Genomic DNA, 26,454 nt, shown 5'->3' with positions numbered 1-26,454 from the left:
TCGGAAGACCATAACACGACACAAGTTGTACTCAGATGGATGTAGCTTAGTGGGTGGCAGAAAACAGAGGTTTTTGGTGAAGACAGGTGCGAGTGTGTATGTTATCAGTATGTATCTCATGGGAAAGAGGAGAGTGGGGCCACCACAGTAGAGGTTACATGGGGCTGGCAGTAATAGGGCGGAATCATTGGGTACGTCAGTACTGCAGTTTTCTGTTGGGAAAACTAAGTTCAGCAAACACATGGAGGCACTGCCGTGTATAGGTGAAGGTTATTCAGTGACTCTCAGGCTAGACTTTCTTGACAAACATCACGCTAAGATTGATCTTTTGCAACGCCCCGTGAAACTCAGTGGGACTTTGTTCCGACTGAGTGAAACCGTAGCAACTGAGACAATGGTACAAGGTTCACCTATCATGGGGTTGAGACCAACTAAACTGTGTATGTGTTCAGTAAAGATCGATCAGTAGGATAAAATACCAGCAGGGCTGGGAAAGATAGTGTAGGTTTCAGTGGATACCAGTTTGTGAAGGGAAGCATCCTATGTGGTTGAACCACCCTTAAGCAATAAAGAGTTGGATAGTTCGTGTTGTTTTGTCTGCAAGAGTTTTGCCCATTTAAGTGACATTAATGGGGAACAGATGATTCCAGTTAATGTGGATAACTTTGGCAGAGGGGAGGTGACTCTGTCAAAGGGTGCAATAACAGTCACTGTGGAAGTCATGGAAGATGAGGTCTTCAATAGGTTGAGCCTAGAGGAAAGCCACAAGCAAACCATCGATACAGAATTGTTACCAGGGAAAGTAGGTCATTTGAAAGGCAGTGATCGAATGGCTTTGGAGAACTTTTCGTTGCGGTTTAGTGATTTATTTTGTGCAAACAAGGTGTTACCAGCAAACCCACAGATGCAACGTCACATACTGACTGGGGACAGTGCAGCACAGCAATGTATAGGAAGCCATACCATTTAGCAAAGCAGCTGCAACCATTGGTAGAAGAATTTATTGAGCAGCAGTCGTGGGATGAGATCATAGAACTGAGGGATAGTCCCTGGAGCACAAATATTGTCATTGTGCCAAAGGAGTCGGCTGATGGGACATGAAAATACAGATTTTGCTGTGACTAAACACCCACACTATTTTGGATGCTTATCCAATTCGAAACATCACATAAACTTTGGATAATCTGGGTCAGTATTGGTTCTTTACAGTTATGGATCTCAGGAGTAGATATCGTCAATTGGAGGTGGTACCTGAAGATAGGCCGAAATTAGCGTTTAAAGCTGGTTCTTCAAACTTTATTAATAGACTTTCTCGGGACAGTTTACATCTGTCTTCTGTAGTCTGCCATTTCAGTTCCTTCAGTATCTCTGCGACCCTCTCCAATGGATGAAATGAACCTGTGACCATTCATGCTGCACTTCTCTGTATATGTTCAATGCCCCCTGTTAGTCCTGTCTGGAACAGGTCCCACACACTTGAGCAATACTCTAGGATGGGTCACATGAGTGATTTGTAAGTCTTTTATAGACTGATTGCACTTTACCAGTATTCTACAAAGAAACCGAAGACTACCATATGCTTTACCCACAACTGACCTTATGTGATCATTCCATTTCATATCTTTACAGAGTTTTGCACCCAGGTATTTGTTTGGGTTGGTTATTTCAACAGTGAGTCATTGATATTGTAGTCATAGGATACTATGTTTTTTTCATTTTGTGAAGTGCAAAACTTTACATTTCTGAACATTTATAATAAGTTGCCAATCTCTGTACCACTTTGATATCTTATCAAGATCTGACTGAATATTTATGCAGCTACTTTCATATAGTATTTCATTATAGATAACTGCATCATCTGCAAAAAGCCTGATTTTACTATTAATACTGTCTGCAAGGTCATTAATATACAACATTAACAGCAAGGGTCCGAACACTCTTTGCTGAGGCACACCCGAAGTTACTTCTACATCTGCCAACGACTCCCCATCCAAGATAACATGCTGTGTCCTCCCTACCAAAAAGTTCTCAGTCCAGTCACAAATTTCACTTTTCACTTGATGCACCATATGATCATACTTCTGTCAATAAGTGTAGGTGTGGTACTGAGTTAAATGCTTTTTGGAAATCAAGAAACACTACATCTACCTGGTTGCCTTGATACAAACTATGTCATATGAGCAAAGTGTGAGTTGGTTTTGCAGGATCTATGTTTATGAAAACTATGCTGGTTACCATTCAGATCATTCTGTTCATGATATCTCATTATGTTTTAGCTCAGAATCTGTTCTAAAATTCTACAACAAATCGATGTCAAGGGTATTGGAAGGTAGTTTTGTGGATCACTTCTACTACCCTTCTTGTTGAGGGGTGTGACCTGTGCCTTTTTCCAAGAACTGGGCACAGTTTTTTGTTTGATTGTTTGAGGGATCAAAAACTCATGCCCAGTTCTTGAAAAAGGCACAGATCCCACCCGTCTACAAGAAGGGTAGTAGAAGTTTACATCTCATCAGGGCTTTATCATTACAAACACATGCCATGTGGACTAAAGAATGTACTGGCAACTTTTGAGCAGTTGTTGGGTGGGGTACTGAGAGGATTAAAGCCAAAAACATTCTTGGTCTATCTCGATGACATAATTTTCTATTTAGAGGCTTTACCAGTGAGTGTAAGACTGTTGGAGGATGTCTCTAGCAGACTACAATTGGCATGTCTGACATTAAGTGCGGACAAGTGCCATTTTGTGCAAATTCAGGTAAATTATCTAGGGCATGTGATTTCCGAGTGTGGTGTACAGACTGATCCTTGTCTCACAGATACAGTTCAAACCTGGCCAGGAATGCCAGGAGGCATTTGAAAAATTGAAAGAAATATTAGTTTCAGTTACAGTATTTGTTTTTCCAGATTTCGAGAAAGAGTTTATCCTTTCAAGTGATGCTTCAAATGAAGTAATCAGTTGTGTTTTGGGAGGGATGGTATATAGTCAGGAACACCAGTAATTTACATTTCAAGGCAGTTAGACAAGGCGGAGCACAACTATGGAGAAAAAGATGTTGGCAGTCATGTATGGTATTACTTATTTTCAGTGTTATCCGTACGGTAGGAAGTTAGGACCATGACAGACCATGCCTCTATGAAATGGTTGTTTGGTTTGAAAGATCCGTCTAGTAGATTACCTTGGTGGGCACTTAAGCTTAGTAAATTCGAGTAGGAAATCTGTAAGCCAGAGAGATCACAAAGAAATGCAGATTCGTTAAGCTGCGGGGTATCGATGTTAAGTATGCTAGGGAAGAGCGTTGAAGAGTGGCAGCGGGCACAGGCAAGGAATAAGGAGTGCCAGGCATTTAAATCATAGCCGTATTTCGTTACGCATGAGGGTTTGTTGTGCATAACAACGAGGTGTAGACCACATTTGGTGGTTCCAGAGGGTTTTCAGAAGGCAGTTTTGCAGCAAGTTCACAATCATATGTTGTCAGGTCGTAGTGGCCAACATGCAGCAGACAGATACGCAGCATAGCAGTTTTGGTGGAGGAACAGGAAGTGTGACATGGAGCAGTATGTTAAGAACTGTGTTCTATGTGTGCGTGGCCAACATTATGCACCAGAAAATCCATTTTTCATGTTAGGGTTAGATGAACTTGGCCATTTAATAAAACACTTGCAGGAAATAGGTACATTCTCATGATCATCCATCATTTTTCTCAATTTTTGGCTATAGTATTGTTGCTGCATTGTTGGGCTAATATAGTGCAGGCATTAGTAAATAACTGGATATTAAAGTTTGGGGGACCTGAGATCATAATTACAGCCCAGGGTACAAATTTTGTCTCAGATTTAATGAAACACCTATGCCACTTGTGTATACAGAAGTTACGGACAAATCTGTTTCATCCACAGACCAGTGGGAAAATGGAACAAGTGCACAAGAGAATTGCAAAGATGTTCAGCTATTACATAGGTTCCAGGCACGACAATTGGGACACCTATTTACCTTATGTACAGTGTGCTCATAATTCGAAGATTCATACAGCAACAGGCTTGTTGCCATTCGAGGTGGTGTACAGCAGGAAAATGCCATCTCCCTTTTATGTTTTGGTTCCTAAATTAGGACTGGATGGTGAGTCAGTGAGGAAGTTTCTCAGAACAATTAGGAAATGTGCAAAAGGCAAACATGGAGGTCCTAGAATGCCAGGAACAACTGAACAGACACATGGGCAAATTGCCACAATACCGTGTGGAGCAACGGGTAATGATCCCTAGTCTCTATATATCAAAGGGGGAAAAAAGAAATTTTTAACGGAATACCAGGAACCATACCAGATCATGGAAATGACTTCACCAGTCAACTATAAAGATACAGGTCGCCACAAAATATCTGTTATACGAGTCATTCACATAAAACCATTTAAAGGAATGGTAGAGGTGACACCAGAGTTACTGGTGACCAACTTGGAGATGAAAGTTATAAAGGATAATATGAAGGAACCTGGAATTGGTGAACAACGTAAGGTGCATTGTTTGCCGTATAGGTTAATGTTGCAAGGTTGCGTAAGTAAGTTGTTTAATTGTAATTTTCTTTTCTTTTTCCTTTTTCTCTCTTTTTTTAGTGTGTGTCAGGGAATATATATTTTTGTTGCCTTAGGGATATTTATAATTTTTTTCGGAGTAGTTACTTTTTCATGTCATTATTACTTTTTCTTTATGGATTGTGTGTACGAGGTAAGTTTGTGATCTGTCCGGGTGGCAAGTATGGACTGATATGCAGACATGTGAAGTGAATTAGTTTCTGATGGAAATAAATGGACTGACTTGTGGGAAGAGGCTTCTACCAGCCCAAACATACTACACTGGACTCGCATTCGGGAGGACGACGGTTCAATCCCGTCTCCAGCCATCCTGATTTAGGTTTTCCGTGATTTCCCTACATCGTTTCAGGCAAATGCCGGGATGGTTCCTTTGAAAGGGCACGGCCGATTTCCTTCCCAATCCTTCCCTAACCCGAGCTTGCGCTCCGTCTCTAATGACCTCGTTGTCGACGGGACGTTAAACACTAACCACCACCACCACCACCAAACATACTTCCAGAGCACAGGTACAAATTGGTTAAACTCTGCAGTCACTCTGAAAACTGTATGGTTTAATTGCTAAGAAGAAGGCAATCCATTAGGGCTGAAAAACCTCAAGCTTCAGGGAAGCTATTAGTTTTAAGTTCTTAATTGGTGTATATAGATAATATGGAGTATGTGGTAGTAGTGAAGTGTGAGTGTAAGTCCTGTACAATAAATTCAGGAGATTGCCCTCAGTATGTAAATTATTAGAGTTAAGGTAGTTGAGTGGCAGCACGATGTTACAGATTTGGGATGAATATTCTCAGAAAGGAGGAGGTATGCTGTGCCATTAATAAGTACAGGCATGGATTTGGGAAATTCTAGCAAATTTTGCACGTCTATGGATGGAAGGTAGTAGCTAAGGGGCTGATTGGCACATCGAATGGCAGGCAAAGGCAATATTGATATTTAGCAAATGAATCTGTGAGGCAGGTTTACGAAACCACTTGCAGGCGAGAAGGCACAGCCTGATGGGCAATATATGCAGGTGTCAAGTAATCAGGGCAGCACAGCCCGCTGATGTGATGTGAAGACCCTGTACATTGCAGTTACATTAGCACATGGTTACCTGTGTATGGGGGCTGAATCGGGATGAGAAAAGCTGACATTATAATTATTTAAGAGTCTCCACCTGTCAGAGGATAGGGGAAAGGCACATAAATAAGTGAGCCCAGAGGGTAAAATCAGGCAGTCGTGTAGCCATTCTGTCTGTGTCTAGAACCAGAGAGAATGACAATTGTTTAAGTTACAGGCCAACCACGATGACCTTGGAGTTGCACCAGCGTGAGGAGCGAGAGAGCTGCTGGCCTCCGCTCTCTGGGCGACATTGTCTGGTGAACTGCAAGCTGCCATCAGCAGAGGCGGGACTGTGACACGAACTCGTGGCCTCCCAGGTGCAGAACTGTCTGTAGCCACTGACTGAGCTGCCCTGGGTGGATGGCTGGAGGTACTAAGGCTCACTACAACAATGGCGGACAGCTGTTTCCCTTCAGCACTCTACACGAGGTCCATGAGTTGGACTTGAGGTAGTAGTCACCTATGTTGCGGGCTATCAGTGTGGCAAACATGTGTGGCAGCCACTTAGCTGTGGCGTGAGTAAGAATCGTGCACCTTGAAGGATGAATGAATGAATGCCAACAGTGCAGATTCTGGCATTGGTATTGGCATTGACCCATGTATGCATGCTGCATGGCATCTTCACCGAGATCAGCAAAAAGCCGACTGTGTACATTCAATGCAATAAAGTTAATGACTCACTTATTAGTGTTTCTCTGCAAGCTTCAGCGCGAGCCCCCCCCCCCCCCCTCCCAAATAATACCTCTTGGTCTTTCTGACATATTACAACCTCAGAGCTCAAAGAGGGGGAGAGGGATTGTAACAACACTGTAGAGTCTGCTCCAAGTGTAACATGCTGTTAATATGTATTCGACCGTGTCGATTTCATTGTGTCTGCTATCAGTAGCTGGAATACTTTCCACAGCTTGAGGTGTATCAAATACATTAACCGGTCTCAGCGGTCTCAACATCTGAAGAGGCCCAGGTGCTTAAACTGACTCAGTCTGCAATAGAAGTAGGTCCCTTACGTGTTCATGGCTTCAGATAATGCAACATACTTCAAACAATTTTAGGCTTGAACATGATCAGTCCCTTTCCATCAGACATATTCACATCCACCTTGCCAAATATACACAAACTGCGGATGTCTCGTAAGTGGCTCCACTCAGTGAAGCACCTCTACAAGTCCCTGCAATTCCTTAATGGAAGAGATTTGAGCAGTCTATCAGTAACATAATTAGTGGCAAGAGAAGTGCAGTATTCTTCTGATCATTCTTTAACACACCGCCAAGTGACTACACAGCGTTGAACTGCTTTACAGTACGCTGTCAATGATAGACATTTGCAAGGTGCTACATATGCCAATCCAATGCCTTTCCCACTGACACTACTTAGGTCACTGACAACATTACACTTAAGAATGAAAAAATTCTGAGCTGTTGTTTATAGGAACATATTTTACATAAATGTTCACTTAACAACTGCAAATAAGTACTCTTTTAATAAATTGAAAACGATATAAATTCATCACAAATGCTCTCCCTCAATAACGGTACAGACTGCGGACAGAATGAAATGTAGCACCAGGGTTCGACACCCAGGCCTCCCACCTGGAGACACCCAATCAGCCTCCCTCAGTAGAAGATGGAGTGGCCCAGTAGTCCTAAATGATCCTGTCCCTCCCTTGAAAAAAATTAAGCAGTTGGGCTTAAGTTACACTAAAGACATACAGTAACTCCATCAAATCTGTTATTTAAAAATGATCTTAACATTTGTCACATGATCTGTGTACATTATTTCCTTAATTCTGATAAATGTGTATCTTTATTTACAGGTTGTTGTTTAGGCAGCATGTGTTTGTAGTAGCACAGGTGAAACTTTTTGAAAGCCATCACAATGCAGTCACTGTAACTTCCAAATGTAACCATTTATTGTCACTAATGCACATCTTACAAGAAGTACCACGTCAAGCATTACTGGCTGACTTACCAAAGGTAATTTTTAAATCAGAAAACCTCTCTCTCTCTCTCTCTCTCTATCTCTCTCTATCTCTCTCCACCTCTACCTCTCTCTCCACCTCTACCTCTCTCTGCACCTCTACCTCTACCCCTCTATCTATCTATCTCTATCTCTGATGACTGATATTTTAAAGCACAGTAAACTGTGGCTTTCCCACTATGCACTCTGGAAGAACCAATATTTTTCCCATGCAGGGTACTCCAGAAGTATTCTTAAGATTTCCAAGCCAGATTGTGTAATAGAGAGACATATGGAGTTTTGAAGACACTGGAATGATGTCTGTCTTTAATTTGTACTTACCATACTTTGATTACGTGTGTGTGTGTGTGTGTGTGTGTGTGTGTGTGTGAAACCTGTTGGTACCCTTCCCTAACCAAGCAATATGTTAAGTATATTGAAAATTGTGGTTTCATCTCACAATCATAGGTGGAAGCAGATCAATCCGAACAAGGCTCATATTTTGGTTGGAGGGCTGAACACTTGCATTATTTGGTATTTTCGAAGTAGTCTGCCAATTTTGGATGAAACATTGCCAGTAAACAGTATGAAAGTTGTCTTCTTATTTTCTTCTACTTCAGGGTTTTTGTCTTCCATGGCACTCTTGGGGTTTTTGCTTTGTAGGGCTGTCCGAATCTGTTGGCTGGTGCACCCATTTTCACAGAAGACAGACTCCAGGTGTTGCGGCTCTGCCTTCAGACTTTGTTCATCTGAAATAGTGTACATCCTGTGTATAAACGCGTTCAGCAAGCTATTCTTATGCGAGGGATGGTGGGCAGCCAGAGGTGTGTAGGATATAAATCTGTATGAGTTTGCGTGCGGTAAACACTGTGGACAAGCGAGCCATCAGGCCTGCGCTGAACTAGAACATCAAGGGACAGAAGTTTCCCACCTTTTTCTGTTTCCACTGTAAATTTGATGTTTCTAAGAACTCCCGTACTTTTTCGGGACCGTGTGGCCAAATGACAAACATATCATTGACATAATGGAAAAAACAGACCCACTTCAGTTTGCAGTTTCCAGTGCTCTCTCTTCGAAGTGCTCCGTAAACATATTTGCTACAACTGGCGAGAGAGGATTGCCCATTGCTACACCATCAGTCTGCTCTTAGTACTGTCCATTGAAAACAAAGTAAGTTTGTATTAGGACATGTCTGAAAAGCTATGTTAGCTCTGAGCCAAACACCTCGATGACTAATTGTATGGAGTCTTCTAAGAGAACTCAGGTGAATAGTGAGACAACATCAAAGCTCGCCATGAAGTCAGACTTCTGCAGCCTCAGCTTCTTCAGCTGACCTATGAAATCTCCCAAGATCCGTATGTGGTGTGTAAACTTACTGACATAAGGGCTCAGTATGCCAGCCAGGTGTGTTCTGCCAGAGGGTATGTTGGTGCCCCAACGTACACTCTGGCGAAGCACCTGACAGGGTCACATCAATTGTCGCATGCTAAATTATTTAATATCTCGAGTTCTTCCTTATATTATTATCTGAAATAAAACAATGGAAAGTCCAGGATGGAATAATAATTTCTTTGTAAAATGTATAGTAAGAAACCTCATTTGTTATCCTTAAGGAGTAAGAGAGAAATCACTTTGGAAGAAATTTTGCCCTGTAAAATCAGAAAGAAGTACGCCATAATCCCCTACATGGGTGATGTGTCGGACAAAATAGCATATGCCTTCTGCATGACTAAAGTTTATAGTACTTTACATAATGACAGTAAGCTGAATTCATGTCTTTTGCATAAATACATAATGTGTCTGAATACTATCCCTATGAGTTGTACCAATGTGTACAAAATTTTACAGCATTAGAGATGATACTGAATATGTTTATTTGTATTAATGTGTAACTGGCATCTGTGTGCTAAGGTTGTTTAACACATTCAAAACAACCAGGTGTTTCACAAACAATGGCTGACCTTTAGAAGTGTCTTATCAGTGTCTCGTACATCAAATGCTTCATCTCCCCCCATGAAAAGAAATCCATAGGAGGGAGGTAAGGAGAATGTGGTGGTTACAGTATTGCCACACCCCTCCAAGTACGGTAATTAGGGAAAACATTATTTAAATATTCTCTGACATCAAGAGCTAAGTGTGATGGAGCCCTGTCATGCTGGAACCGTAGTGGTTGCCTGACTACTAGTGGAACATTCTGTATTATTTCTTGTAGTGCTTCAAGGAGAAATATATGGTAATTTCCTCCACTGAGCATGTTAGGCAGATGATACAGCCCAATTAGAAGGTTTTAACAATGCCAGCCCACACATTTATGGTAAATCTCCGTTGATGTTGGAACACACGAGTTGCCGTAGGATTTTCCAACTCCTAGGCATGGCTATTGTGGCTGTTAAATATTCCTACCCTTGTGAAGGCTGCCTCATTAGTAAGCAAAACACCTATTTGGAAGTCAGGAATGTTTACAGCTTGGTATAGGTACCACTTGCAGAATTACAAGCACTGGGAAAGTCATCAGCTGATAGGTCTCATACCTACTGATATGTGAATGGATAGGTACATACACATCTCTTGAAAGACTTTACAAACATTGACATTGGAGAAATTCAGTTCCATAGCTATGGACTGTGTGCTGAGGTTGTCTTCAGTTTGCTGCACCACAGTTTTCTCAAACTGAACAGTTTGCGGAATGTGAGCTCTATCTGTTTCCATTCAGTTTCTTCTTAGGGATATTGTTTCACGAAGATGATCATCAACTCACTGAAATATGAAATGACTGTGTAACCTTCTCCTTGGAAATGACTCATCATACAGATACCTTGCTGCTCAGCTGTTGCATCATCCCTCTCCATAAATGAGATGCATATCAGCCAACTTGATTAGATCATAATCAGTCATCAGGGTAATGTGAACATCAAGAGAAACTTTCATGTAAACATTACATAACAATAATAATGCAACTGTTTATCCATGAGTGTGGACACTACTAGCAGTGATGATAACTTACCCTTCCTAGCAGTGATATGTAATTGTGTTGCAAATTAGATTTTAATGTCAACATGTAGCAATTAAAACAATTGTGAACATTGGCCTAAGGGAAGTCAAGCATCAAACCCTTCAAGGACCCATAGCAGGTAAATGGTGCATCTGTGATACCTGTGTCAAATGATGAAATAGTTCCTGTTTATCTCCTCTAATAACTCTAAAAATTTATATACATATATATAAAAAACAAAGATGCTGTGACTTACCAAACGGGAAAGTGCTGGTAGATAGACACAATAAAAACACACACATAAATTTCCGCCTCAATTGACATCTCTGCCCAACCTCTTTGCATTTACACATGTCTGCCTGTGTCTGTATGTGTGCGGATGGATATGTGTGCATGTGCCAGTGTACACCTGTCCTTTTTTCCCCCTAAGGTAAGTCTTTCCGCTCCCAGGATTGGAATGACTGCTTACCCTCTCTCTTATTAAAACCCACATCCTTTCGTCTTTCCCTCTCCTTCCCTCTTTCCTGATGAAGCAACCTTGGGTTGCGAAAGTCTGAAATTTGTGTGTTTGTTTGTGTGTTTTTTATTGTGTCTTATCTACCAGCGCTTTCCCGTTTGGTAAGTCACGGCATCTTTGTTTTTTATATAATTTTTCCCTCTATTATATTCATATCATTAATTTATATACATAGTTTTTTTAGACTCTGAATAGGATCAGATCTACATCTACATGGCTACTCTGCAATTTTGGGTTCGTAGAACTACTTTCAGACTATTTCTCAACCGTTCCACTCCCAAATGGCACATGGGAAAAATTAACACACAAATGCAGTTGTTGTGAATCATGTTATGTTGGCCATTGAGAACAGAGTGTGAATGTTGTTATGCTGGCCACATAGGACAGAGATGTAACATAACATATAGGGAACATGTTAATTTGAGTGAAAATAACTTGTCTTCTTTCAATTTGCACTTCTGCAACAAGGATTATGTTGTTAGTAGTATAAAGGATGTCAGTACCATCCTTCATAATTTGGGAAGTGTAGGTTCATGAATGTATTAAAGGAATTTGAAATTGGAAAGTGTAGGTGCATGAATGTATTAAAGGAATTTGAAATATACAGACACTCTCAGAGACAGCCACACAATATATTGAAAGAACAAACTTAAAGTAACATTAGAAGATTTATTGACATCTTTAAAGAAATTGTCAGTAAGGTTTACTACTGATATTGTGCCGAGGACTATTGTATTTCTTCCTATTGAACTCCTTGGAAGGAAGAGGGCGGGAGTGGTGGAGGGGGGATAATCATAGAGTTCCCCCCTCTGTGTTATATTTCAGTTGACTTTATTAGATGATTTTGACTTATTTACACATATAACGAGACAACTACTATGGTACATATTTTTCTTCTGGGAATGTGATGATTGTACAATTTTTTTGTTTTATATGTAATAAAAATACATTATTATGTATTTTATATTTGTGACTGTTATGATCATCCTGAGGCCAATGTTATACAGTTCATTCTTTCCATCACTTTGGAGTTCTTTTTTTTTTTATAAAAGTCTCACAGAACAAAGCAGTAACACTTGTTCAGGTGTAATATGTATGAATCCACGTTTGTCTAAGTAAACCACCAATTGTTTTAATTCTAATGTGTTATTTTTCATAAAAAGTCTAGTGCAGTTCGCTCTTTTTGCAAATGTGTTGTGTCATCCAGACATAATAATATGTTCATTCTGGCACCTTTTAAAATCAAATCCCACAGATGGAACAGGTTTTTTTATCTTTTTTCCTCCCTGGGATCTGGAATTCTTAAGTTATGTGTGACAAAAGCTGTGAAGTTTTCGCAAAGATGATATTTCCTTGTATTGTTAATAATATTGCATAAATTTCTATCCTGTAACACACACAATGGAAACTCCTGCTTGAAATATCAAAAACATAAGGAAAAGTATAGACTGCCACTCGCCATAAAGATGGAACATTGAGTTTCAGGCAGACACAATGAAAAAACTATTATGATTTAGCTTTCAGCCAAAGCCTTCTTCAGAAAAGAAAACACTTACACACACATTCATTCACATGAGCAAGTACACCTTGCACACACGACCACCATCTCTGCAGCTCAGACCAGACTGCAACTGTTATGTTGAATGAAATCAGCAATTTGGAGGGGGTGATGAAGGGAAAGAGAGAGCAGGGTACAGGTGGGTGAAAAAGAAGAGTGATGTCTGGTGGAGAGTGCAGGAACTAGATGGAGGCTTCAACACTACTAATCACAGCGTCAGGAGGCTGTGGGACAGGGAGGGGGATTGGGGAATGGAAAAGGAGAGGATCAGGGAAGGGGAAAGACTGGTGAGTGCATTGTCAGAGGATGGCCCTCAGTGAGGTTGAGGGGATGTGAATAGGAGGAGGTGATAGAACAGAAGAGATGGAAACTGTTGAGTGCAGTGTGTGGGAACCGTAGGTTGAGACGGGGATAATTTCAGAAGTGGAGAATGTATTGTAACGATAACTCCCACCTGCACATTCCAGAAAAGGTTGTGAAAGGGAAGATCCAGCCTTTGAAATCAAGCATATTGTGTTCAGTTGCATGATGTGCCACAGGTTTGTCTACTTTACTGTTAGTCACAGTTTGGTGGTGGCCATTCATCCTGGTGGACATCTCATTGGTAGTCATACCAATATAAACAGCTGTAAAGTTATTGCAGCACAGCTGGTGTAGGACATGGCTGGTTTCATAGGTGGTTCAGCCTCAGATGGGGTAGGATAACCGGAATAGGAAGTGCTGGGTGGGTGCGTTGGGCGGGTCTTGCACCTGGATCTTCCACAAGGACATGATGCCTGTGGCAAGGGATTGGGATTGGGAGTGGCATAGGATGTTTGAAGGTTAGGTGGGAGATGTAACACCACTTTAGGAGGGGTGGGAAGGATCTTAATTATGACAACCCTCATCTCAGGACATGATGATAGGTAATCAAAGCCCTGACAAAGGCTTATCTTATTCCATCATAAACAGGGCCACCTGTGTAACCAGCCATGTCAAACACCAGCTGTGCTGCAATCATGGCACAGCTTTTTATATTGGTATGACCAGCTGTCCGCCAGGATGAACAACCACTGCCAAACTGTGGCTAGGAGCAAAGTAGACCATCCTATGGCACAAGCAGCTGAACACGGTATGCTTGATTTCAATGGCTGCTTCGTAACCTGGGCCTTCTGGATCCTCCCCTCCACCACCAGATTGTCTGAACTGCACAGATGGGAGTGATCCTTACAACATGTTCTCCATGTTCAAAATTGTCCTGGCCTCAGCCTACAGTAACCTGTTGTCTCCACATCCTTCACCCAACAGACAGAATCATTCTTTACAGTTGTGATAAGCTTTATCTCTGTTCGTGCCTACTAGATACTTCAGATTGTGTGACTATTATTTAATACTAAGAAAACACTCTCTATTCATTTTCATATTTTTTTCTTCAAGGATCTGCACAAATGCGTACCATATTTCATAGAACAGATTAAGGTTTTTTTTGTATATTTCAAAAATGCAGATATTAAATATAATTTTAAATCAATCTTATGAATTTAGGTTACGACAAGAAATTTTGTAACTTATGCAATGAAAAATTTACTTTCAACTTTATAGGTAATTCCATTACTTGTGGAATCTCTCAGTCAGCAGAATTTGTCACTGTTGCTCTCCGCCTTGGGAACCCTTTGTACTTTGCTTGAAGAAAGAGAGAAGGATATTATTGACTATTTGAACACATTTGTTACTAAATTCTTACTGTTAAGTCAGTTTGAACAATCGATGGTAAGTACAATTTGAAGTTAACTAGTTTGTTAAATTATTCTGTTTATGGCATCTAAGATGGTTGCTTTCTGTTGAGCAGAGAGTTCGTATTATGGCGTTGCAGTGTCTTTATCACCTCTGCTTCTACCCAACGGAATCCCTTTTGCCATACAGAAATCAGGTTAGTATTTTCATCAGACGTGTTTAAGTAATGGTAACATTTTACTTGGCAATGAGGACTTACAAACTACATGAAATTAATTTTTGGATTGCTGCCTTCACCTGTGCTTTATTCATTCTGTACTATTTACTCTGACATTTGTACAAAAATTCTCAATCAGATCTGCTTCTAGCTTCCTTTCCCTGAATCTCAAATTTCCACTGGTAATGACTATTTGGAAGTTCTTAACATTACAACACATTTGCTCATATTTAATGAGGCTGTTAAGTTACTGTCTCATTGCTACAGTGGAAGCCAAATGTTATATTACTGCTGTAGCAGAAGGCTAAGGTAACACACAAGGGGATAACCTGCCTATGACACATGTTATTTCCTGTGGGAATATCGGAAACTAATTTTGATTGGTTGCCTGACAATATTTCACAATATGGGAGTATGGATGTTCTCTTAGGAATAACACAATTACTGTGAGTGCCCGAATTGCCTGATGGTTCCATACCACAACCACTAACATGTTGCTAGTCAGTAGGGATGTAATTTGAATATTGGCAGAATGGATGGGGGGAAGGGGGGTTCATAAAATATAATGGAATAGAAACTGATTAATAATTGCTGATTGAATAATTTAAAAAATTGGAAAGAATGATTTAAAGAGATTGGAAGGTACATGTACTAATATCAGTACAGGTACTAATATCAACAGACCTTCATTGTCAATACGCTTTTGATCAACATTCATTATTTAAAGTGACGTGCTTCTTCTCAATAGTTCCAATGTGCATAGAGCTGTTTGTGAAAATGCTGTCACTGGATCACTTCTCTGCTGCTCACGCAAATTCCTCGTCTGCTTCAATCCACTTGATGCAGAATTCTTGGTGTGGGCACAGCCGTCGTTTTTATATATATGCAGGGTGTCCCAAAGTAATATATACACTTTTTGAAACTGAATATCTCTTTAATTAAAGGAGATAGAAATACAGTACAATGTTTGTGGTGTACCTTAAGTTCCAACTAAAGGTGGCAAATATTCAAAATGGCCTCCTTCAGCTGCAATACACCATTGACAATGACTTAGAACAGAGTGACATGCCAGCTGTATTGTTCCTAATGGAATAGCATCACAGGCCTCCTCAATTTGCTCTCTAAGGTCATCCCGTGTTTGTGGTCTTCCAGTGTAAACTGTGTTCTTGAGAGTACCCCACAGACAGAAGTCTAAAGGAGTTAAATCATGGGATCAAGCTGGAAACTCCACACTCCCTCTTTGTCCTATCCCCCTTGCAAGGAATGTACAACTGACAAATACCCTCACATCAATGTGAAAGTGATGTGGTGCACCACCCTGATGAATGCAATAATCTTAATTTTCAAAAAAGTCATTAAGACCAGGAGTTATCATCTGCAACATTTCTAAATAAGAGTCCCCCTGTGACAGTGTTTTCAAAGTAGTACAGTCCAATTAACCTTCCAGAAGATAGACCACACTAAACTCATACTCCTGGTAGATTAACATGTCTTTCCTCTGTTATGTATGGGTTCTCACTGGCCCACTACACACAATTATGGTAGTTAATTGTTCACTTCATCTGACCAAAGAATTAAATTGTGGAAATGTTGCTCTGCTTCGCAACTGTTAATGAACCACTCACAAAATTCGCTTCACTTATTGGGATCCATCCTCATTATGGAAAAGTCTTGGAATGTAAGGCTTCAATTTCTGAGCCCATTGAATTCTATGAAGTGCATTTGCAGGTCCCAGTCTCACAAGAGCATCGCCTTGCTGATTTATTCGGGTTTGTGTGTATGCCTGTATCACTGCATCAACCCTTTCATTGTCTGCTGAACAGCTCTTTCTTTCGCAATGTCCCTTCTTCAGATCTTGCACTGTTCCTCTGATGTCAGTTTTTGGCAATTGTTACCCTTGGTGGTGATGGTGTACCAAATTCAGCCCTCCAACATCATCATACCTCACTCACATTCTTTGTTTTCCAGTAACACTTTAGCAGGCTTTTCCATTGAGCCAACAATAACACCATTTGTACAATTCTTGAACAAAAGAAAGTGTTGTTATGGTTTTCATTGCCTTCTGAATAATTACCCACAAAAACTGCAATTCTATCTCCTTTAATTAAAGAGACATTCAGTTTCAAAAAGTGTATACTTTATTTTGGGACACCCTTATAAAAACTTGGTCTTTCAAATAACTTTTATAACACTTTTTAATGTACAGTTGGAATGCACATTTTTTAACTATACTGGCACAGCGGAGTTTGTCATACATCTGCCCGTGACCACTTATAGACACAAACAGGTGAAGATACAGAAATTAATCAATGGAAGAGCATATCTCTATTCTTTGAAAACATTATCTTTGCCATAAAATAATTTATTACTTTATCATTGTGTGAAGAATGAGAGAAAAAATAATTTGATCCTTCACAAATTATCAGTAACAGTTTTCTCCTTGCACTGTGTTCTTGGAGCATGCCAGAGGAATAATCTAAAGTGTCTAGCCATATATTTGTGGGGTTCACTAGTATGCAATAGCCCTTGTGACCCTCAGTGAAACCCCCTGGCGGACTGCATGGTGTTAACATAAAAACTATTCTGCGTACTACTCAGTACAATCGTAATAGTGTAGCAGGTGTATGTGCTGATGCCAGAGAGGTAACAGAGGGTTTGCATAAGTGACCTCCGTAATGACACATCAAATGTAGGTAGAGAAATCCATCCAGCATAGTATTCTGCTACAAAACACCCCTGGGTTTCCAGCTTGATAGTAGGCAGGTCTGTTCAGTTCAAATACTGAATCCACACCCACTATGTAGATTCATCTGCAGAAATGCCTCTCCATGCACACTAGTCAGCTGACCTGTTGCTAAAGATGCTCCACTTTGGGGTACCTTCTGAGGTGGTGTGTGGAGTTAACAGTGGATAACCTCAGACTTGGGTACCAACATACTAATTTTTACTATCAGCTGTATAACCTCTGGATACAGATCATGTAGAACCAAGGCTTTCTCTCCAGGACAGCATCCTCCACCTGCACTGGCGGGGGAAGGTGGTGTCTTTCTCCTGGGTACCAGGGCACCAGAGAATTGCAGAAAATGAAAGGGTGGATCTAGCAGCCAAGGAGGCCTGCCTTGATCCTCAGGTATTTCAGTGTGCCATCCCTCTGTGTGTTATGACCACACTGTTGAGCTCCATAGTCTTTCATCTGTGGGAGGATGAGTGGCTTGAAATAACTGACAATAAGCTCTGTGTTGTGAAGCCCACAACTAGGCTGTGCTGTACCTCCTTCCAGCCACGTCAATAGGACGAGGTCCTCCTCACTTGCCTTCGCATAGGCCACAGCCCTGTGATGCACGGGCTTTTGCTTCAGCAAGAGACACTCCAGTGTGTGGTGTACAGACCACTGTGTGCCACATTTTATTAGACTGCATTTTATTTTCCAACCGGTGGGCCATGGCTGACTTGCCAATGGATCTGTAGTCTATTCTAGGTAATGATCAAATGAATGTACTTCGAGATTTAATAGTTTTGTGAAGTGTCCAATATTTACCAATATTTTAGGGAGATGGTTCTAATATGTTCACGGGGTAATTGTTTCATCCTTATTGTACCCAAGTGGCCAGGCAGTGACATTTTCTTTTGTCTTTCTTGTAGCTCCTTTGTCGTTTTACTTATGTTTAGTATCCTGTATAGCATCTTTTATTCTTTCCAGTTGTCTTAACTACTTTTCTCCACATTCGTTACTTTTAATACGGGTAAGGGCACTGATAACCTAGCCGTTGGGCGCCTGTATGCACGGCGCACGCGCGCTCGCCCACACACACACACACACACACACACACACACACACACACACACCAAGTCTTTCTCAGGTTTTCTCTATGTGATTGATTAATAGTGCACTTCCAGGTGTTCTCTGCCAAGTTATTGTTTCCATTTTATGCACAATATTTTGACAATCAACCTAGCCATTTTCCTCAGGTGCTGTGAGTTTTGCTGTTATGTGTACTCTCTGCCTAGACTCCAGCCAGACTTTCACAGCAGACACAACAGTGCGATCAGATTCCCGGCAGCGTGTACACTCAACAACAAAACTCACAGTATATTGATCTTCAAAATAGTGTCCATAAAATGGAAACGATGACTCGGCAGAATACCTAAGAGCACACTATTAGAAATTTCTGATTTTGTGGTATTGATTGTTTGCTGCTAACGTGCTTTATGAAATCCATTTTACATCATCAGTTGTTGAAGTCAGTGTGAAATTTCATGTTATGAACTGTGTAACTTCTGTTATAACATGGTACAGTAATAAAAGTGAATGTTTTTAGAACAAGAGTCAATATATCAGTCTGTCTGTGTGCATCAATACGAGGTATTTTCAATACTGTAATGTACATACACTTAATTTACATAGCCACAGTATTTGATTAAGATCAACAGGGCTGTTTGCCACTGAGAAAATCTCACCTCATTATTCTTATAATTAGCTTCCAATGTCAGAAATCATGATTAGAGTATGTTTACCTTAAAGAATTGACAGTCATAGGTGGGCAAATCTATGCATGTCAGAGATATTTGAGTGAATATTTCTGTGAAGAAATTGTAAAGAATGAAACAGTGGAAAATCCTGGAATGTAACAATATAATGAAAATGATAGTTGCTACTCACCATATAGCTGAGACGCTCAGTCACAAAAAGGCACAACAAGAAGACTGACTGAAAGTTAGCTTTTGGCCAATAAGGTCTTTGTCAAAAGTAGATAACATACATACACACACACACACACACACACACACACACATTCATGCAAACGGCACACACACACACACACACACACACACACACACACACACGACCACAGTCTCGGGCAGGTAGAACCAGATTGCAAGCAGCAGGACATTATGGAAGAGGTAATGGTAGGGATAGAGGTTAGACGGAGGGTGCGTAGCGGAAAAGGAGAGAAGTAAAAAGACTGGATGTGTTGGTGGAATAGAGGACTTTGTATTGCTGGATGGGAACAGGGAATGGGCTATGTGGGTTCCCTTAACCTCCTGGCATCAACCTTCATTAATCATTGTCCTGACGCATGTAGCCACTTCCCTGTTTCCGTTACAGCACTACACAGCCCTCTATTACACCAACACACCCAGTGTTTTTACTTCTCTCCTTTTCCACTACCCCCCCCCTCTCCCTCTCCCTCTCCTCTGCCCTCCATCTAACCCCTCAACTGCAACTAGCTGCCCTACTCTCCACCTAGTCCCTGCATGCTCCCAGCAGCACTTTACCGTACCTGACCCCTACCCTGCAGTCCCTTCTCATCCCTGCCCCAGCCTCCCCCTTACCCCCACCCGGTTGCCCCTCTTGTAATGCCCTGCTGCTCACACTCTGGCTCTAGTTGCCAGAGACTGTGGTCACGTGTGTGAGTTGCATTTGCATGAGTGTGTGTATGTTGTCTGCTTTTGACAAAGACCTCATTGGCCGAAAGTTAACTTTCAGACACTCTTTTTGTCGTGCCTTTCTGCAACTCAGCACCTCCACTATATGGTGGGTAGCAACTATCCTTTTGATTAAATAGTAAAGAATGGGGTGACTTTACTAAACAACTGAAATGCATCTTCTCAATTAAATAATGGCACCAGGCTCAACAACTGCTCAAGAAATTAAAAATAAAAATACAAATCATGAACTTCTTATGCAATTTTTTAAATAGTACTTTTTATCCAATTTTTTCTGCTTTTGAACTGCTAGAGCTACTGTTGGTTTTTGAAACATTGTCTTCTCAAATACATAATGTTTTACATTGTTTTTGTGTATCACTTCATGCAGCATGTGTTATAGTTTATCCAAAAATCACACACCTGGTTCAATTCTTTATCACATTGATCACTACACTTTAATCGTTTCTAGATGGAGTTGATGATAGCAGCTCAGCAATTACAATTGTCACTCTGCTGAATTTGAGAAAAAATGAAAAATTGGCTGTGATACATCAATTTCATTGATTTCAACTCTCTGTCTTCAATTTAATTCGGTTAAAACCTGCTAGTTCAGTCATACTTTGTTCTGCAAAAGCGAAACTAAAATAGAAGCACTTACGTTAAACTATGTGTAACACAGGAAGTTCAGGTGAAATAGTTTCCATACCTTATATATTATATCCTGCTTTTTTCCATGTTCTAACTAATAATGATTAATCCACCATGCTTACAATGCTAATTGTCATTAACACAGTACAGATTTGTTTTTACTTTTAACATTGAAATTAGATATAGTGGTGTTAGCAGTGTGAGCTTACATGCCCAACTGAGTACAAACTCTATAATTTTCAAACAACATCTTTGCAACAATACAACATTCCATTGCATTATTTCATGGTGAAAGAGACAAGCAACTAAGTGCATTTTTGTAGCTACATAACATTTGAATGTCTGTCATGTCTATCGCTTGGTGGCTGTTGCTTTGACACTGTCACAAGTAACATTTTAGTCTTTGATGTGAAGCATAAAACTATCAAAATACTACTGCAGATTTCTTCATTTGCTTTTCTTCTCTTATACATTCAGATACACTTTTTACTAGAACTCACCTCTGTTAATAGTACTTCTCCATAGTAGGTACCACAGCAATAAATTTATTAAATGAATGTGGCATTTTCCACATATACTGTTATTTATTTCACCTTTTCCTTCATTTCACAGCGAGTTTTGGTTTTTTACGCCATTTTCGTGTGTTTAGGTAGAAAAAGGTGTCATGCTATAAAAATGGCAGCATATTTTTGTTTCATGCTTCTATTCATTTTGATTTACAAATATAGCTGTTCTCTTAGTGTTAACAGTTAGTTGATGCACCTAAGGCAGAAATGTGCACCAAATATAAAAGAGTTTTGAATTATGTATCTCATGTTTTACAGGTTGTGCGAGAACTGTGTAAGTGTCTGGATGATAAGAAGAGACTTGTTAGAGCTCAGGCTGTAAGAGCTCGCTCCAGGTGGTTCTTGGTTGGAGCACCAGGTGAACCAAGTAAATCGTGATTGCAGGGTTCATTTCAAGAATGTGATTTTAATCTTTTAAAGGACTTACTTTGTACATGTGAGGAAAACACAGATTTTTGTTATCTTTTTATTTTATGTTGGAAATAATTTTTAGTATTGGTCTCTTTTTAGTGACCATTATTTGTTGCTCATATTTGCTGTAAAATTGGTATTTTATTGCCAGAGTTGTATGATAGTAAAAAATATTTTCCAAATTGTTTGCGTATATTTATTTAATAAGTCTTTTGTAGAAAAATGGACAGGGATCAGCAGACTTTACCATTTTCAGAAAACTTTGTTTCTCAGGAATGCAGCTTCTCTATTTGCTACTTCATATGAACATTTTTGCCAATCTTCTATCAGGATTGGAAAGTTCAGACAACAGGTGTCACTTTTTAAACAAAAGTGCTTAGAAAATGAAAGTTTTCACAGAGAATTGAATTCCACTGATGAAATCTTCTGGAATTATGAAGTAGCAGCATCATCTTGATGTTTCAGTGAGTTTCCTGCTTGTCATATTCACCTGATGATGGTGATTAGAAAACACATAGAAATGTTGCTTAAAGATGACAGTATCACTCAGCTGATACCCTGAGGACATTTCATTAACAACTGCTAAGATTTAGTTTTTGTTGTAATTACAGACACTGAGGAGTCTAAAGGTTTTTCTGTGATCTCACACGATAGAAATACTCTGTGTTGTACATTGGGTACCTTATTATTGTATTATTATCATATGACATTATAGAATGTAAACGTATACATACACAATGTATTTACAGTTTAATGTTTAAATTTGACAACCAGATCGCAGCATTCAGTGTCACTTCACTTTAGTCATTCAGACCTCCCTCTAAAAGAAATGAGTGGACAGTTCTTCAGTATGTTTTATTGTCTGTGCCTCTGCATCACAGTCACATGCAGCTGTTTCACAGTGGCCCTATTTCCTCAGGATATGACCATATCCCCTATCCCCTTTTCGGATGCAGTAGTTTCTTAGCCATTCACAACAGGAAAGCCCAAACCCTGCAACCTTGGGTTTGGATTCAGTGGGTGCGATGGGGTGGGTGTTCTTTCCAACAATTTTTCTTCTTGTTGGTGACATCAAAAACACCTGTGATCTGAAGATCGACAGAAGGTGGCTTGCATGGCTTCAGATACCATCAGTGACCATGCAGCTCGTTAGAATGAAATTACAATGAAATGAACACCCTTAGCTGCTTACAGGCGTTGACATACGTCAACAGGGACAAATGAAAATATGTACCCCGACCGGGACTCGAACCCGGGATCTCCTGCTTACGTGGCAGACGCTCTATCCATCTGAGCCACTGAGGACACAGAGGTTAGCGCAACTGCAGGGATTTATCTCTGGCACGCCTCCCTCGATGACAAACTGCGAGAGAGGAAAACAAACAGTTACCTGGTCATGTTCAACATCAATTCGCGATCGTTCTGTTTTTCATTCATCGCAAACGCTCTTCGCAGGTCACTCTGGTGGCCAGAAAAAATAATGAGCCACTAACTACTTCGTACATACAAAACAAAACAGGTTCTTTCGAAATAAACCGACTGGAAGTTTTCTGTGTCGGATTTTGCTACTGCTCCTTTTATACAAGCAGACTTCCCCATTTCCCATGAAATGTATTCGCAGTTGCGAATACGAACAACCATTGGCTGTATAAGGGAATGACAACAATGAAAACTTTTGCCATGCCGTGACTCCAACCGGACGTCCTTCTTCACGCGAGAAGTCACCTTAAGCTCTTTGGCTACCCGTGCACGACTCACGGCCACGTCCGTATGTCGTCGTTCCTGCGTCACAGCCTGTGCTCGTCCACACAGTATGGAATTCCTGCGCAGGGGAGGACATTTTAATTGGAAGTCACTGCCTGGTATCGGCGGATGAATGCGATATTGCAGTGCCTATGCTGTTTAGAAGGACCTGTATGTGTGTCCGAAGCAACACTGCATCGTTCTTCTTAACGCAGGCACTGCAGTATCGTGTTTCTCAGTTTCAGCTTTAACTGGGAATGGTTTTCACTGCCAGCTATCCAAGTACGTCGCGCCTCGCACACTATGAGCCCTGTCCGTATTTTATGTTGATTTCTCTCGTGAATGCAGAGGAATACATTTTTCACCGCCTTGTTACAGGGCAATCTTTGTATTATTTTCTGTAGGTAGGGATGAGAAGCAAACCCAAAATCTGCGTAAGTGGTGTGTGAAAACAGAGCCCTAGCTGAAACTTCCTGGCAGATTAAAACTGTGTGCCCGACCGAGACTCGAACTCGGGACCTTTGCCTTTCGCGAGCAAGTGCTCTACCATCTGAACTACCGAAGCACAACTCATGCCCGGTACTCACAGCTTTACTTCTGCCAGTATCTCGTCTCCTACCTTCCAAACTTTACAGAAGCTCTCCTGCGAACCTAGCGAGCCCTAGCTGTTTAGCACACTGTAGCTAAGTCGCTAAACTTACTAATGGGTTCGGGATAGTCCTCTCTCTTGCCTCCGTTTAGTGGCAGCGTCTACTCAACACACACGAACGGACCGGTTAGCAAGTAGTTGCTGATCACAGGTACTCGTTGCACTCTGCTGTCCTTATGGCAGTGCATATGTGATAGAGCTTCTGCCATGTAAGCAGGAGATCCCGGGTTCGAGTCCCGGTTGGGGCACACATTTTCATCTGTCTCCGTTGACGTATGTCAACGCCTATAAGCAGCTAAGGGTGTTCATTTCATTGTAATATAGTTTGTGGATTTTGGAAACTGCTATTTAGAACACAGTTGTTAGGGTACTATGTAGTCTTCAGAATTCATTGTTTCACAAAGTGCCTAGCATCCAACGCACGTTTGTCTATCGATTATTCATATGATTTTGAAACGCTTTCCTGTTGGTTTTTGAACACATTTTAAGTTGATTTCTGAATGAATCATAAGTTGATTTTTGAATGCATGCGTAGTGTACATGATGTCTCTGTCAGGAGAATCCACGTCGCATCTAGAAATAAACTTTCCGCATACAAAAGGGGACTGGGCAATACGAGCTAAGCGGAGTAAAGCCGAAGAGGATGGATGCCAATCGCTGTCCGATTATGTGGTTGTTATAATTATTAGCGAAATCCATAGATTCAGACTGCTAGAATGGAAATAAACGATTAACTTGAATAACAGGTGAGAAAGATTACGTATTATCTTCTCGGTGTATCCATGAAAATTTGGTGTGTATTACAAAATTGTTGCCATATTAGAAAGGCCTATTTTGTTTTATCTAACAGACAGTGACAAAATAGATGTAATCAGATCGAGACACCACACCAGTCTTGGGTATTATCTGTGTTAACAGTGTTTTCAGTATTAGATAACAACATTTCGATTTTTCATGTAGCAAAATGTTTGACGAACTTTGATAACACATTCTTTCGCAGAAAGGAAAGCACGCCATGTGAAGCTGTAGCAGGATTACAGAGAAAAAAAAATGCTGGGAGCTAAGGATTGAAGAAATGTGTACTTTCTTGCTTGTCTCTTGTCTTTATTGGTTTTATGTATCCTATAATTAATTTTATATCACACAAAACAGCAAGTTATTAGCTAATAGGCAATAAAGAGTGCAAATTTCTTGAAGAGTTCTTGTTTTCCGATTAAAAATAATCCCATCCTCTATTAATTGCAAGATTTTTTTTTAAGGGGGAGGGGGGGGGGGGGGGGCAGGCTGTCAAACCGGAGCAGGAGAGGCACCACAGGACATCTCAATTTCCACTGTCCTGAATATAGTTGATGGCATCCATTACAAAATATACATGTTTCAATTCCACAGAGCGAAATACAGTGATGTGGGGTAGAAAAATGCTTTATGAAGAGGCGTGGCACTGAACTTTTGCACACTTAAGACCAAATACTATGTCTTAACATGTCCTGGGAGTCATATGTTTTATGTTTCAGACTTTTCAGAAAGATACGCGATTCAAGATATTTTATAAAATTCGATTTTTCTAACATTGACCCGGTTCGCAAATATTGTAGATCCGGGGCTGATGCACAGAGTGGTGAGAGTTACAGTGTGTAGTCTCCACATGACCCGTGTTTACATTCAGTGATTTTGCTGGTTCCCCCTCATTTACTCTCACGTCAAATGAAAACCAAACGAATATCTGTGGCCGGGAGCTATCAAGTGAATTAAAATGCATTCACATAATTACGGAAGGCTAAAAATATGTCATTAGTTTCAGATTTTATTTTATTTCCACTTTTCTGACAGTCAAGCATTAATCGCCTTGCGGAACAATGAAGTTATTTTTGTCTGTTTGCTAAAGAAATTTGACTTTTATAAACTTTTTCTGCAGAGGCAATCAATGTATTTGAAACGAAATGTTTAATTGCACAGTACTGGCTACTTTCAACTGTCCACTGCATTTCAGGTGCACAATTTCATCTTCTAGCACGTATAATAAAGAACCAAACATGATATAATACAGTACTGGTGCTCCAGGAGCATTTACATCCCGAAAACCACACTGAAAGGCTTAATATCAGGTTGAGGTCTACTTCATTGGGAATCTGGACATAAGAATGAGCACTTTGAGTATGCACTTTAAATGTGTACATTTTAGTATTGTTCACGAAATTCTGATGCTCTTGGAGTATCCTCTAATGTCTTGTTTCTTTTATGACATAATGTAGGATATTTCAATGGTTTTACACGTACGTACATATGGGCTTTTTACATCGTAATAGCTGCGCAATCACAGTGTCGCCTGTTATCTGCACTCTCTGGCAACTGCTGAAACGAACCTATTTC

General features: G+C 40.4%; 1 protein-coding gene across 1 annotated transcript in view; it reads left to right on the top strand.

Annotated features, from left to right (window-relative positions):
- Positions 1-21,841, top strand: part of LOC126259167 (MMS19 nucleotide excision repair protein homolog) — a 269,613-nt gene extending 247,772 nt beyond the window's left edge. The window contains exons 16-19 of the mRNA XM_049955735.1: positions 7,498-7,657; positions 14,289-14,456; positions 14,536-14,616; positions 21,540-21,841. Coding sequence (XP_049811692.1) covers positions 7,498-7,657; positions 14,289-14,456; positions 14,536-14,616; positions 21,540-21,659 — 529 coding nt within the window. The 3' untranslated portion in view covers positions 21,660-21,841. The remainder of the gene's footprint in view (positions 1-7,497; positions 7,658-14,288; positions 14,457-14,535; positions 14,617-21,539) is intronic.
- Positions 21,842-26,454: the final 4,613 nt, after the last annotated feature.

Source organism: Schistocerca nitens, chromosome 1 (assembly GCF_023898315.1).
Source record: "Schistocerca nitens isolate TAMUIC-IGC-003100 chromosome 1, iqSchNite1.1, whole genome shotgun sequence".
Taxonomy (NCBI): domain Eukaryota; kingdom Metazoa; phylum Arthropoda; class Insecta; order Orthoptera; family Acrididae; genus Schistocerca; species Schistocerca nitens.
Note: the sequence above shows the minus strand (reverse complement) of the source record. Positions and strands in the feature narration are given on the sequence as shown.